Source organism: Lutra lutra, chromosome 10, assembly GCF_902655055.1.
Source record: "Lutra lutra chromosome 10, mLutLut1.2, whole genome shotgun sequence".
Classification (NCBI taxonomy): domain Eukaryota; kingdom Metazoa; phylum Chordata; class Mammalia; order Carnivora; family Mustelidae; genus Lutra; species Lutra lutra.
In genome coordinates, this window is record NC_062287.1 from 94,669,145 (window position 1) to 94,684,831 (window position 15,687).

General features: G+C 40.0%; 1 protein-coding gene across 2 annotated transcripts in view; it reads left to right on the forward strand.

Annotated features, from left to right (window-relative positions):
- Positions 1–15,140, forward strand: part of TTC17 (tetratricopeptide repeat domain 17) — a 122,769-nt gene extending 107,629 nt beyond the window's left edge. For both annotated transcript variants that reach the window (XM_047694010.1, XM_047694011.1), the window contains 3 exons: positions 10,561–10,680; positions 12,263–12,406; positions 13,958–15,140. In XM_047694010.1, the coding sequence (XP_047549966.1) occupies positions 10,561–10,680; positions 12,263–12,406; positions 13,958–14,089 (396 nt within the window). In that variant the 3' untranslated portion in view covers positions 14,090–15,140. The remainder of the gene's footprint in view (positions 1–10,560; positions 10,681–12,262; positions 12,407–13,957) is intronic.
- Positions 15,141–15,687: the final 547 nt, after the last annotated feature.

Sequence of the window (15,687 nt, forward strand, 5' to 3'; positions counted from 1 at the left end):
GCCGAAGGCAGAGGCTTTAACCCACTGAGCCACCCAGGCGCCCCAATATTTTGCTTTTTAAACAATGACAAGGTTGGGGATGTGTGTAGAGAGAAACAGATATTTCTTTTTAAAGATTTTATTTATTTATTTGACAGAGATCAGAAGTAGGCAGAGAGTGAGGAGGAAGCAAGCTCCCCGCAGAGCAGAGAAACTGATGTGGGGCTTGATCCCAGGCCCCTGGTATCATGACCTGAGCCGAAGGCAGAGGCTTAACCCACTGAGCCACCCAGGCGCCCCGAGAAACAGATATTTTAAAATGGAAGAATAACTTTTAAAAATACTTTTAAATGGTTTTCCGTGGAGGGAAGAAAGAAATTGGTTGGGAAAGATCGGGCATGAAGCTAGATTTTCTTGACTTTATATTATCTTTTGTTTGATTTTGAAAATTAATATTTTGTTTAATATCAAAACAAATTTTAATAAGGCAGTTCCTAATTAAAAGTAAAATTAAGTGAGCCCGACCACATACTCAGTTGGTAGTAAAACCATACCAAGAGGAACTATTCCAAGTGACTTTAAAAGACCATTATTTGACTACCTCCCTGATGGGGTTTACCCTACGCACAAAAGAAAACCTTACTCGTTTTCAGTAATACTATTGTTAGTAATATTGATATTGTCCTGAGATTGTAGGTGTATGCAATGCAAAATAAATGAATAATTTTGTTGGTGATGTTGCAAACTAGAGTTTGGTTATGGGTAAAGGACATAAAAGTGTGAGAATGATGATGTTAAGTAAACGTCTGTAGTTGTGAATTAAAAATACTAGCAAAACTTTCTCATATATTTACACATTTCCTAACTTTATTTGCCGAAAAGATTAATATCAGTGAGTAACCCAGTATTGATAAGCACACTTTATGCCTAGATATTGATCCTTAGATACTATTTTCCACTAAAAGGAGCCAGAATTCCTTGGAGAAATGGCTTCTACCAAGTCCAGGCAAGCAAAGAGACTCCCAAACTCTACAAAGGTTGTGTCAGAAGAACTCAGAGCCAACTGGAATATGTTCCCATTGGCCAAAGATGGAACACTTTGAAGCAACTGAGTGGGTAGATCACATCACATATATTAAACGATATTTAGACTCCCAAATTCACACTGAGGATTTGGTTTTGGAAGATGCATGGGAACAAACTTGGGTTTTTGTTTTTGTTTTGTTTTGTTTTTCCTAATATGAAAAGAAAATAACCAGCATGTTTCCTTTCTTTCTAAATGAACTGTACTTTAGGGTAAATGATTCAATGATGAGAAAAAGTCTCTCTATAGGAGTATTCCAACTAGTAAACTAGAAATAATAAAATTAGAATATTACAGTTTCGCTGCTCCTAATTAATTTATGGCAGTGATCATCACTCGCTACTAACCTCACAAATACACTCAGCACGTGGGTACCATTGGACATTCACGTTACCGCCTGTGAAGCATTTGGCCACCCTGCCTCCTCAGTAAGTCAAATAAATCTGAGGCCAGTCAAGCCTCTGACTACCAACCAGTGGGAAATACAGGGGCAAAGGAGCGTGTTAAATGACTCCTGGGATACCATCAGCAGAGTCCAGACAGTGGAAAACTACAGGATAAATAACCCCATTTCTTCCACCAGGAATGTTAAAAAGTAGATGAAGATGAACCCTCGGTATCAAAAGACGCTTAAGGAACACATTAACCAATGGCAACATGCAGACTTTATTTAGATTATGATTCAAATTATAAAAGCAAAATGAACTTGCATAAGACAGCCAGGGGAAACAGGACTATTGATGATACTAAAAAATAATTTTCAATATTTTAAGCAAGCTTTATTAACCTTGTTTTAAATGTGAGTTCTTATCTTTTAGAGGTACACACATGGAAAACTTACTGATGAAATTATGTGAAGTCTGGGATTTGCTTCACATTAATATGGATGAGGGGTTAGAGGAAATCATAAGTGGCCATGAGTTGATAAGTGTTGAAGCTCGTCAATGAGTGCATGGAAGTTCTTATACTGTTGTCTTCTTTTGTATATATTTGAAATTTCTCATTATAAAATATTTTTTAAAATGTTATCTCAAAGGTGAGCAAACAAATACCATACCAGAAATGAGGAAGTTAAAAAAAACAAATTGTCATCTCTTAAACTAAAATTATATTTATTTAAGTCAAATACTCATTGGGTGAATTAGACACAATTAAATAGTGAATGCAAGCTTTGTGTAAAAAATTACCTAAAATATTATAGAGACAAGACGGTAAGTGAATCGACCAATTCAGGAAGCATGCTGTATTCCAAGCTGGATAAGTAAAAAGAAATCCATGCCTGGCTACGTCATAGTAAATCAGCAAAAACAAAGGTATCTTAAGAGCATCTGTTTCAGTTGGGGCACTGTCAGGAAAACAGAAACGACATTAGGTAATTCAGAAGAGCAAATTGAAGGTAGAGAATTGATTACATTGTTGTGGGAGGGTGAAAAAGGAAACACCTGACTCCAGTAAGCTAGAAATACCAACTGCTGGGCCTGGGACCCAAGCCTAGGGATGAGAGAAACAGGCAGGCAGTGGGGTTTTCAAAATCTCAGCGTTCACAGGAATTCTGGCAAGTGGGAGTTCTGGCTTCTGAAGAGGGAGCATATCCTGGCTGCCGAAGGGATGCAGTGAGGCTGGGTCTGGGAGTGCAAAATGCCGTTGCTCAAATGACACTGACAGGTGCCACACGCAAACAGGAAGAAAAAAGTCCCTTCTCCCTCGTACCTGTCAGTCTCCTAGGTTGCACAGTTTGCAGACCCTGACAAGAAGCCTGCTAACAAAAGAGAAATATGATTTGCAGAGTTCTAGCCACAGTCCCACAGAGCAAATTATAGAATTTTGGATTTGCATCTGACCACTTGATAAAGACCACAACGTGCATATGCATGAATTTACTCACAAACAAATATGTAGCAGAGGCTTAGTGTGTACCAAAGACTTTTTAAGTGCTTGGGATAAATCAGTGAGGAAAAATTTAGACAAAGACTTCTGCCCTTAGGAAGGACAGAAGGGACAGATTACCTACAGAGGAATGATGGTAAAAAATGACAGCCTGTTTCTCAAAACACTTAAGTCAGGTGATAGTTTTGAAAACACAGTGGGCCCTCCTAGAATTGTGTACCTTACAGTGAGAGAAGAGTAAACACATTTAAAGATAACTGGAAAAAGTTTACTACCAGGAGTTCTACCTAAACGAATTTTTCTATATGAAAGCCAAAGAAGGATTGTCTGAGACTGAAGATTTGCTAAGCAAATAAAGTGATACATGCATGCAAACCCAAGCAAATATGTCTGTAGAAAACAATAATTTGTGGGATTTTTAAGAGAAATGACTAAACAGAAATACTGTGGGAAACAATACACATTTGAGTGTGGGATGATCAGAGTTAAAAGTGTTCAAAAGGCCTCAATATTTAGGAGGAATGAGTTAACATATTGCTTGGACTTAGGTTCAATATTGAGTAAAGATTTAAGGTTGACCATTAGAAAGAATGCAGATCCCAATCCTTTGAAGATAAAATAATGAAGTTAGGAAGGGGAGGATCAAAAAAAAAAAAAAATTAATGCAAGAAGTGGCAAAAAAAAAAAAAAAGGAAAAAAGAGCATTTAAGGGTCAGAACAACAGCAACAAAAAGTGGTAAGAACAAATAGAAGCCCAGAAGTAGACAATCTTAGAAACAATCTGTAATAAGGGGCACCTGGTGAGCATCTGCCTTCAGCTCATGTTGTAATCCCAGGGCCCTGGGGTGGAGCCTCTGGTCAGGCTCCCCACTCAGCAGGGAGTCTGCTTCTCCCTCTGCCCCTTCCCCCACTTGTGCTTTGGCGCTCTCTCTCACTCTCTCAAATCATTTATTTGTTTGTTTGTTTGTTTGTTTGTTTGACAGAGAGAGTGCACAAGTAGGGAGAGCAGCAGGCAGAGAGGGAGGGAGAAGTAGGTTCTCTGCTGAGCAGGGATCCTAGTGTGGGCCTTGATCCCAGAACCCTAGGTTCATGACCTGAGCAAAAGGCAGCCACTTAACCAATTGAGCCACCCAGTACCCTCAAATAAAATCTTTAAAAAAAAAAAATTCTGTGATGTAGCAGTCAAAATAATGTCAAATCGGAAATTTTTTAAAGATTTAATGAGTCAAGGGGCGCCTGAATGGCTCAGTGGGTTAAAGCCTCTGCCTTCGGTTCAGGTCATGATCCCAGGGTCATGGGATCGAGCCCCGCATCGGGCTCTTCGCTCAGTGGGGAGCCTGCTTCCTCCTCTCTCTCTCTGCCTGCCTCTCTGCTTACTTGTGATCTCTGTCTGTCAAATAAATAAATAAAATCTTAAAAAAAAAAAAAGATTTAATGAGTCATCCCTGAAACATAATACAAACATTGAAAAAAATGGGAAAGAAGATATACCAGATATTTGGTAATCAAAAGAAAGGTATAGTTATTAATTACCTGAAAAATATATTTCAAAACAAAAAAATTATTAGGGGCAGAGAAAATGACTATGTAATGATAAAAGATATAATTCACAGGATACACCAATTCTAAACTTACACATACCCAATAAAGTAATCTCAAAAATATAAAGCAAAAATGATCCACTGGAAGAAATAAAAAATACCAACATAAATACCATTCCCCACTGTTGATAAGCCAATCAGTGTCTGAATCTATATTCATGAAGTGTGTTAGTCTGTGGTTTTCCGTGCTTGTAATGCTTTGTCCAGTTTTGTTATTAGGTTAATAATAAATGACTTTGTATAATGAGTTAAATGTTCCTTCCACCTTATTTTTCCAGAAGACTATATACAGAAGTGGTATTATTTCTTCCTTAAATATTTGATAGAATTAAGCAGTGAAGCCATCTGGGCCAGGATTCTTCTTTCTGAGAGATTTCTAACAACAAATTCAATTTCTTTAGTAAATATTCCAATTATCTCTCTTCTTGAGTGAGTTTTGGTAGTTGTATCTTTAAAGAAATTTGTCTACTTCATCCAAGTTGTTGAATTTATTAGCATAAAATTGTTCATAATTCTTTTTTTTTTTTTCCTAATTCTGATAACATCTGTGGGATCTGTAGTAACATATACTCTTGTAATTCTGATGTTGGTACTTTATATCTTTTCTCTTTTTTTTTTTTTTTTCCTGATCAGACTGACAGAAGTTTATCCATTTTATTGATTTTCTCAAAGAACCGAGAACCCAAGGTTTTGAATCCATTGATTTTTCCCTGTTGTTTTTATTTTCTCTGTCATTGGTGTCTGCTCTTATCTTTACTATTTCCTGTCTTCTGCTTCTTAGGATTTAATTTGTTGGGGTTTTTTTAGTTTCTTTATGTGTAGGTTTAGGTTATTTATTTGATCCCTTGCTTTTCTAAGGCAGGTGTTTAATGTTAAAAGTTCCCTCTAAATTCTATTTTAGCTTCATATCACAAATTTTGTCATATTTTCATTCAGTTTAAAATAGTTTATAATTTTCCTCCTAATTTCTCTTTTGATCTGTAAGTTATTTAGAAGTATGTTATTTGGGTTTCCAACTATTGGGCATTTTCCAGATCTCTTTCTTTAATTGACTTATAATTTTATTGTAGTAAATGAACATAGTTCATGTGACTTAAGTCCTTTTAAACTTATTCAGACTTGTTTTATGATCCAGAATATGATCTGTCTTGGTAAATGTTCCATGTACCTCAGAAAAGAATACTTTTACTGTTAGAGTATTCTAGAAATGTCATTTAGGTCAAGTGGTTTGATAATATTGTCCATGTCTTCTTTATCTTTACTGACTTTTTTGTGTATTTCTTCTGTCCATCATTGAGAAGCATGTTGAAATCTACAGCTGTAACTCTGAATTTGTATATATTTTATTTTCTATCAGTTTTTGATTCTTGCATTTTTAAGTTCTGTTATTAAGTGCAGAAATCAGTGAAACCAAAGGATGGAGATCCACAATCTAAAAGTTGTTTCTTTGAAGCACTGTTCAGGCAAAATTAATCAAGAAGAAATAAAGTACAAATAACCAATATTGAGGGAAAAGGGAAGCAGAACTACAGCTAAAGAGATAAGAAAATGATACAATTAACAATTTTATGCCAATAAATTTCAAAATAATTGTAAAGAAGACAAATTTCTAGAAAAATGTAGTTATCCAAATTGATTTGGTAATAAAACTCAAATAAATTGCAGCAGTACGTTAAAAAAATCTCCTCACAAAGGATACAAGGCCTATTGATTTTACAAGTGAATTCTACCAGACTTTTAAGAAGTACACCACCTCAATATAAATAGACTCTTCTGGACAGCGGAAAAGGGAACAACTTCCCAATTAATTGCTTGAGACAAGACCAGTGTCTTGAAAACAAAACTAGACAAAGACATGAGAAAAAAATAATACTGTAAGCTCACTCACAAACATAGGTATCAAAATCATAAGCCAAATTTTAACAGACAAAATCCGGCAGGATATATTTTTCTTTTACAAGATGCACTTTGATCAAGTTGGGTTTATCCCAAAAAATACAAAAATGGTCTAAGTCTAGGAAAACCCTGTATTTCATCAACCAAATTAAAGGATTAATATTATGAAATTATTTCAGTAGATTATATTTGATAAAATGCAGTACCATTCATTAAAACTAATGCAAATTGAGAATAGACAAAGACTTCCTTAATCTGATGAGAAGAATCAACAAAATATTTCAGCAAAGATGATTCTTAATGGGGAATATTTAAAATAATTCTTTGAAGTCAGGAAAGAGAATGCCCACCATCACCACTTTTCCAGATTTGTTCCAAAAGCGTAGCAAGTACAGTAAACCAAAAAAAAAAAAAGAAAAAAAGAAAGGAAGGAAGAAAGAAATGGCGTATTAGGAAGAAAAAAACCAAAGTATTATTTAGAAATGATGTGATCATCTATATAGCAAACCCAAAAGAATCTACAAATTTTTAGAAATAATAACATTTTTATCAAGATGGCTGCCTGTAAAGTCAATAAAAATAAGTTGCATTTCTATACAGCAACAGAAAGTATTAGAAAACATGATTTTCAAAGTATTTCCATTGCTACAAAAATATCAGTTTCCCAATAATAAATCTAACAAAAAATTTGTAAGCCCTGACTGCACAAAGTGATACAACTTTATTGAAAGGCATTTTAAGACCTAAATAAACCAAGATATATAATGTTCATGGATAAGACAACACACATCATAAACATGTCAGTTTTCCCTAATTTGATTTATAGAGTCAATGCTACTATAAACAAAATACCAACAAGTTTTTCTTTTCTTCCTTTTTTTTTTTTTAATGGTACTTGAAAAGCAGACCTTTATATGGAAGGGTAAGGAATAGACATGACACTCTTGAAAAAAAATAAGGTGAGAATTGCCTTACTTTTATGAAAAATTATAAAACAGGCCATAGTGCCCTGTGCTTAAGGATAAACAGAAATAATGACAAGGGGGACTACATAGAAAGCCCCGAAACATACTGACATACATTGGACTGTGGAAGATCAACAGGGAGAGGGGATTTTTGCTGGAAGCTGTGCTGGGGCAATTGCTGAGCTCATTAATCCTCACCTCACAGCTTATACAAAAAAGGAATTCCATGTGAATTAAGGACTGGAGTATGAAAAACAAAGCCTTAAAAATTGGAATAAAATGTAGGAGGTGATCTTTCTGCCCTTGGAATAGAAAATGATTTCTTAAGATATTAAAGTACTAACTAGAAGAGAAAATGTGACTAAGTTCACCTACATTAAAGTTTAAACTTTTTTTTAATTAAATAGATTTTTTAAATGAAAGAGAGGTAAGCCAGACAAAGTGAGAGAAAGTATGTGTGACACATTCAACCTGCAAGGACTGATACGCAGAACATAGAAACAAATCAGTGAGAAAGATAAATAATAAAATCAAAAGATACATAAAGATTAACATCAGACGTTTCACTGAAAGAAGATATGTGTGGCCAATAAGCTCAAGAAACAGTATCAGTCTCACTAATGATCAGGAAATGCAAACTAAGACCACAGTAAGATGCTGTTGTACCGCCACTGATGACACCAAGAATTAGAAAGGCTAGAAAGCAAGAAGCACTTCTAAACATTGCTGATGGAATTGTGGATTGTCACAGCACCTCTAGGGAACAAGTCGCCATTCTCTTGTTGTGTTGGACATTTACATGTCTTGCGAACCAGCAAGCCTACCCATAGGTACCTACTCTAGACTAGAGAAACTCTACGCATTTATTTGCAACAGAAAACTTAAAAACAGGAAATATTTCAGAGCCCCCATCTACAGAAAAGGGAAAAATGCATTGTAATAGATTCACTTAATGGACATTTCATTGTGCAGCAAGGAAATTGAATGAGCTAAAGCTACACACAACATGGATGAATTTTAGAAATAGAGTGTTGAGTAAAGAGTTCAAGTCCGGGGCGCCTGGGTAGCTCCGTGGGTTCAGCCTCTGCCTTCAGCTCTGGTCATGATCTCAGGGTCCTGAGTTCGAGCCCTGCATCGGGCTCTCTGCTTGTCGGGGAACCTGCTTCCCCTTTCTCTCTGCCTGCTGCTCTGCCTACTTTTGATCTCTCATTTTCAAATAAATAAAATCTTTTAAAAAAAAAGAAAAAGTTCAAGTCCCAGAAAACTCCTTACCACATTAGACCACTTTTATAATGCATAAGAAGTACACTAAGTATTTTATTGTTGAAACAAATGTGTGTGTGTGTGTGTGTGTGTGTGTGTGTGTGTGTGTGTGAGACAGAACACTTTGAAAAAGCGATGGGATAAGAAACACAGCATTTAGGATAGTGTGTGCCTGTGGAGAAAAGGCAAGAGGCTGGAATTGTTTAAGAACACATAGATGACTGGCTGCAAGTTCATTCTAGACCAGGGTGGCAGTGTGTGGGATATTCATTATGTTTTATAGCATAGGGGTATATTTTTTCATATAATTATTATGTATATATAATTACCTAAACATGTTCTTTTGTATGTGTGAAATATTGGCATTAAAGAAAGATAAATTTGAGTTTTAAAAAAAGAATCCTTTTGAGAAACCAATCAAAAGGACCAAGTCACTAAGTCACTGAGAAGGGAGAATAAATCAGGCAGTCTCAGGTTTCTCTGCAGCAGCCAACCGTGCCAGCAGGCGATGGAACAATGCCAACGCATTATTCAAGGAAAGAAAGAATGAGCCATGGTTTTATATCCAGCCAGCTGTCCTTCAGGTATGAAGGCTGAAGACAGAAAGTTTTGAACTCACATGATTATATCGGTTTGGTAGGGTTACCGTAACAAAGCACCACAGCCTAGGGACCTTAAACGGTAGAAATTTGTTTTCTCACATTTCTGGAGCCTCCAGGTCCAGGATCTGGGTGCCGACGGGACAGGTTTCCTCTGAGGCCTCCCTCCTCAGGCTGCTGGTGGCCAGACTCTTGCTTCCCTCCACAGGGCCTTCCCTCTGCACACAGGACCCTGACGTGGCTCTTCCTCTTCTATAAATCCTTCGTATAAATCCAGTCTTACTGGATTAAGGGCTCACGCTGAGGGCCTCATTTTAATTTAATTACCTCCTTTAAGACCTTATCTCCAAATACAGTTACATTCTGAGGTACTAGAGGCCGAGATGTGTCTTGGAGAAGCACAATTCAGCCCATAACAACAGTCTCAAAGAATATTGTGCCCACCAACAGTACTGGGCTGAACCTCGGTCAACCACAACATGATTGGGGAAACCACACAAAAGTCATGTCAGTGGTCAATGAATGTGTTTAAGTGCAAAATCAATATAAAAAACAAACCTTGGGGAATAGGGTGATAGAACAATATAAATACTATATGCCCTGACAATGAAGAATAATAAAATTACCGAAGAATTGTATTGGAAGAAAGAAATAAGATAGAAAGCAAAAATCAGGGCAGGTTTTCTGTGATGGTTGGGAGTTAGAGACCATCTGTCTGCTTAGTGATGGTCGGGAATTAGAGACCATCCACTGAAAGGGGCAAATGAAATAGACAGGAAAATCCAAAATTAGATCTAAATTAATTACTGAAATTTTGTATATGGTAAAGGTAGCATCTCACTGGGTGAAGAGAGATGAATTATTTGTTAAATCTTATTGGGACAACTTAGTAACCATTTAAGGTGGAGCCATATTTTTTATACCAAGTTAAATTTCAAATGGATCAAAGATTTAAATGTGAAAAAATGAAACTAGAAAAGTTCGACGGGGGGGTAGTTCTGGGGGGAAAATGTAAAAATTTCTTGATAACCTTCAAGTAAGCAAGACCTTGTCAGCTACAACTAAAAATCCAGAAGCCATCTAAATTAATAAACTGAACTATGTAGAAATCAAAGCCTGCATTGAAAAAAAAAAAACAAAAACAAAAAACAAAAAACACCAGAGGTCCAAAAGCAAACATCAGAGAACTGAGGGAATGTATCTGTAATTCGTATCACAGGCAAGGAGTCCTTTGCTATATATATATATTTAAGAGACACCAGCCTCAACTAACCATTCCTTTGTAGAACCAGACCTCCTGGGTCCTTTCCAGCATGGCAGCCCTCTACTGGAGAGTGAAAGGCCAGGGAAAGAAGGCGATCGACTGCCTCCGCCAGGCCCTCCACTACGCTCCACACCAGATGAAGGTGAGTGGGACTCAGAGGTGCAAATTTCTGTCTCCCGGTCTTTTCCTGTTATGAGGTTTCAACGAGCCTTCCTCGTGCATAGCCAGTAAAGTAGTGGCAAGAGGCGAGCACAGGGTGGAAGAACCTTCTGACCCCACTGATGGTGCTGCAGGCCTGGGAGTGAGACGTACTCCCTCGCCTTCCCTGCCTCCACAAATGGGAACAAGGGAAAGTCTTCAAGATTCCATCATTTAATGCCCCTTCCACTGTGTGCAGAGCCACCCAATGTACAACAAATAGGTAGGCCATCACCCTGCAAGTCCTTCTGGGATTAGCCAACACCCAGGGACCTGGAGGCCTGTGACACTTGTTTCATGTGTACTGCTGATCTGAGCTTGTTTTCGGACCCTGAAACTGAAGCAGTTTCCATCTCTTCTTACATATGGGCCAGTTCCTGGTCTCTGTCTGACTTCGCTTTTTCCACAAAAACAGAAAGCCCTGCTAACTCAGTGTCACATCAGTCTTTTCAAAAATGCCAGTTATTGCTGTGATGATGGAGAACGTTCAGCTTTTCAGCAGCACAGTGGTGTCCACACGGCTGAGTTCTGTGTTCGCCTCCACATCTCAGACTTTCTGAAGACACAGCTTGGGTCTTGTTTGCTCGTAAGGGCAGCATTTGGAATGGTGGCAGGAGCTCTGCCTCTTGCTGGCTTTGTGACCTTAGGCAAGTTATAAAGCTCTGTGACCTCATATAATGATCTCACTCTGTGAGTGTCCGGTAAGGACAAAGGTGGGTCCTTTTACCCTAGGGCTTCTGTATCTCCTGGAGAACCCTGTACAGTGTGATACTGGTGGTGCTTGCTGGGTGCACACTTAGAGGACTAAGTCTTTGTGCTGGTAACAGTGTTGCTATTTGTTCAGTCCACCATTCTGTGTGCTGTACTTTCAGCCAGAGGACACTCTAGGTCAGGGGTCAGGAAACCTTTCCTGTAAAGGGCTACACAGTAAGACATTGAGGCTGTGCGGGCCAGACAGCCTCTGTTGGAGTCAAGTCCATTCTGCCATGCTGGCCTGAAACAGCCGCAGAAATATGTAAAGGAACAGGAATGGTCACATTCCAATCAAACCTTAAAATACAGGCAACAGGCTAGACTCGGCCTGTAGGCCAGAGTTTGCCGGCCCCTGCTTCAAGCAGATGATGCCATGGGCCTTGCAGAAGACACTTGGACTCTCCAACAGCAGGACTCCAAGTGTGGTCTGTGAACTGGCCATGAGCTGTTCATTACCAGTCACAACGAGTCGGGAACCTGCCCCAGCAGTAAACCAGCAATTTCACTAAGCAGACTGTTTACTCAGTTGACTCCTCTGCTTTGTGTTTTGAGACCAGACTTTCCTAAGGAAACAAGTAATGCATTGGTTTATGTCTTCATGCATCTCCCCATGGGTCATGGGCCAGTAGCAAACAGAAGACCGGCGGGTTAGGTTGCATTACTCAGTCACTCGCCAGGAGAAACTTACTGCATTATTTATGGTCAGGACCACAAGGAACCAAAGCCCAAAAATCAGTATCCTTTCCTTCTCAGCCTTCTCCTTCCTTTCCCAGGACGTGCCCCTGATCAGCCTGGCTAACATCTTGCACAACGCCAAGCTCTGGAACGATGCAGTCATAGTAGCCACCATGGCCGTGGAGATCGCGCCACACTTTGCCGTGAACCACTTCACGCTGGGCAACGTCTACGTGGCGATGGTGAGGTCGCTGGCATGAGCGGAGCAGATCACCTCCGCCGCTGCCTCTCCCCGGCACACCTGTGCCTTCAAACTCCCTTGACGGTGTCAGTGTCCTCCAGTTTCCTGTACGCTTTGCGCCTCTCATTGCTAGCCCCACCAAAGGCATATTTTATGGCTAAGGAATTTGTGCATTAAAAAAAACACAGTACATGAAACCCATCTAAGTACTTGCAACTGTGTGGCCCCTCCCCATGAGTTTCACACTGACAGTGGCGTCAGATTGGCCTACAATTTTCTGGAGACTTCACCCGTTCCAGAAAACCTGGGTGGACAAACTCACCTGTGCTCCCTTGTTTTCAGCTGGGGCTAGGTGCCTATTATCACTGCACTCATGACGCCCTGTACATGTCTCTGTTTTCACCTTGTTTTAGAATTTTTTAAGTATCTGTCCCTCCCCCAGGCGGTGCGCTTCCTTGGGAAGAGATTCCTCTTCGTCTTTCTGTCCCTAGCACTTCACAGTGTCTGGCAAACACCAGGTGCTCATCACGTGTTCCCTGATGGCGGCACGCCACTAGTTTCATAGGGTACCATTTCCAGAGAAAATGGCGAAGCCATCATCCAGAACCCTCATTCTGGTCAGAAACAAGGACTGATTTCAGAACTTGAAATCCCAGGGGTCCTCTAGAAGCTGTCATAGCTGAATTTAATATGAGAATCGTGCCATGCGTTTTCATCTCTAGCTTGAGGCCCCACACGGGGCGATTCCCAAGGTGCTCTCAGTAAAGGTTAATAGAATGAGCAGCTTGAGGCTGGGGTTTATGTCAGCCTTGACTTGAAACGCAGCGAGTATAATTCGGCCAGGTAGGTATTGCTGAATGTGCAGATTTCCTTCTCTGCTTCTTAGAATCAAAGAATCTATTTTTGTCCCCAGTAAATGTGAAATTTGCTACTATGAATGAGGAATTCTGCCTTTCATTTGCCTAGAAGGCGTCACTTAACCATTTGGTTTGGGCTCTTCTTTGAGAGTATTGGTCTAAGTAGAAGATAAACGCCTTTAGTATGACAGCGACCATTTCCAAACAATGTTCATATTTTTAAATGCTAGGGAGAACAAAAGAGTTTCAAAATTTATAGCAACTGACTTTGAGACACTTAACTGCCATCTTTCTAGCTATAGTAGAAAATTCAGGCAGAGGCATAAGGAGCATTTGCCTGGCACAGTTCTAGAAATTTCTGTGAGAATTAAATGGAGGGTTTTCATAAAGCACCCGGCACAGTGCCTGGCTTGTGGCTGGTATTCAGCAATATTGGTCCTCACTGTTGGGTCAGACCTTTGTAAAGTCAACCTCCCCTTCCCCTTTGGCTCTTGGGCTCTGCCTTCCTTTTCTTTGTGCCTTGGGGGTGATGTTCCCTTGCAGACCTTGGAGTTTTCCTCAGAGATGTCAACCCATTGAGAAAACACTGCAGGATGCTCCTAGCACAGAATTGCTTCTCGGGGAGAAAGAAGTCACGGTACACACTTGGCCAGGGGGTGGTGTCCCACTCATGTCTGTCCCTTTGCCCCTCACAGGAGGAGTTTGAGAAAGCTCTCGTGTGGTATGAATCGACGCTGAAGCTGCAGCCTGAGTTCGTTCCGGCCAAGAACCGAATCCAGACCATCCAGTGTCACTTAATGCTAAAGAAGGGACGGCGCTCGCCTTAGTGCACCCTCCTCCCTCCCTCTCTCTCTCTCTCTCTCATTTCTCTCTCTTCTCACACTCTTAAAAAAAAAAAGAATAAGAAAAGAAACCAATCATTGTCAGTATCTACTTTTAATGATGTGTGTGAAAATAACTGAGTAGGACTTACAACAGGACTTTTACATATGTGGGAATCGGTTTGTCTTTGTTTTGAAGTCCTCTCTTTCCCCCCAGCCAATCTCAGAAACACAAATTTCTCAAAAGGAGAATGCAGCGGAAAGATACCGTGTAAATACTGAGCCAAGACGTTTCTGGAGCTGTGCTCTGTCTCCAAAACCTCGATGCCTTTAGGGCTTTTCTCAGTGGTCCAGCCGGCCGCCGCCACCTCCTTCTCCTCATTGGCAGAGGACAAAGCGGCGCTGCGCATCCTCTGCTTCCTGTCGTAGCCTCTGTTGTCAGTGGAAATGCAGAAGCCCGCCCCGGTGCCAGTGAGAAGCAACGTCGTGCGCTCTCGCCATTAGATCCATGCCGCCCCCCCGTCGTGTCTGTTCCATGCTGCTATGTCACAAACCCTCAGAGGTAGTTTGCAGGGGAGGAAGGGGAAATGATTTTTTAAAAAAACAAAATATTTACAACAACAAAAACTCTTAGGATCACCTGACCTTTGTCATGTTATTTATGTTGGGGAGGGAGGGGGGTGCTGAGAAGGGGAAATCAGCAGTGTACAACATCTATATCATTTGTGCTTTAATTACAAATCACAAGGAAACCAATAAGTTGAAATCCTATATAACAGGTTTATATATATAGAATATGTATATTTGAAGCCCTCTACGCTGAATCTATGTTTTACTAATTCTTTGTTCACTGTGTTACCCATCTCGGAATAAGGTGTGTCTGCTCCCTCTCTCTGAGGCCTTCAAACTTAGCTCCTCGGGAGAGAGCGAGGCGCCAAGGTTGAGTGTTTCCGTACAATGCTTTTACCTCTGGTCCCAGGAGAATCAGAAACTCCAGACATTTTGGAATCTTCAAGGGCACATACTGAGAACAAAAATAAAAGTTGTTTATGAGCAACATAGGTCTGGAGTGTTTTTGTTTTTTTTTTTCTTTAAAACCAGACTAATGTGGACAGCTCAGAAGCTGACGGTAACTCTGGATCTGATTCTCTCAAGTCTTGGGTCGTCTTCATCTTTCTTCCTTTCCACAACGGCACGGTGAGGGGAGAAACAATCCATCACTAGGCTTTATGGGTGATGAACTTATTAGCATGATACATTTGACCGGGAAAGGTACATGATCAGCAAGTGTTCAGAGGTGGGTATATAATTGACCTTCCCGGAAAGGAATAATCTACAGCGCAAAGTCACTTCCCCTCAGGTGAGCACCAATCCTGAGGTTCACCCCGGGGAAGCTTCGTGGAGAGCCTTGGCGAGCATCCTGCAGAGACAGGCATACACTACGGAGCCAGCCAGTGTTAGCTCCCCTCGGCGGAGGTCTTCAATCCAGTCGTCACATCTTCCCAATTCTAGAAATAAATTACCTTTTCCTCCATGTTAAAGAGTTTTGTTCCATTTCTGGACCCTGATTCAAAAGTTTGACCGCTTCGAACAGTGATTGCTAG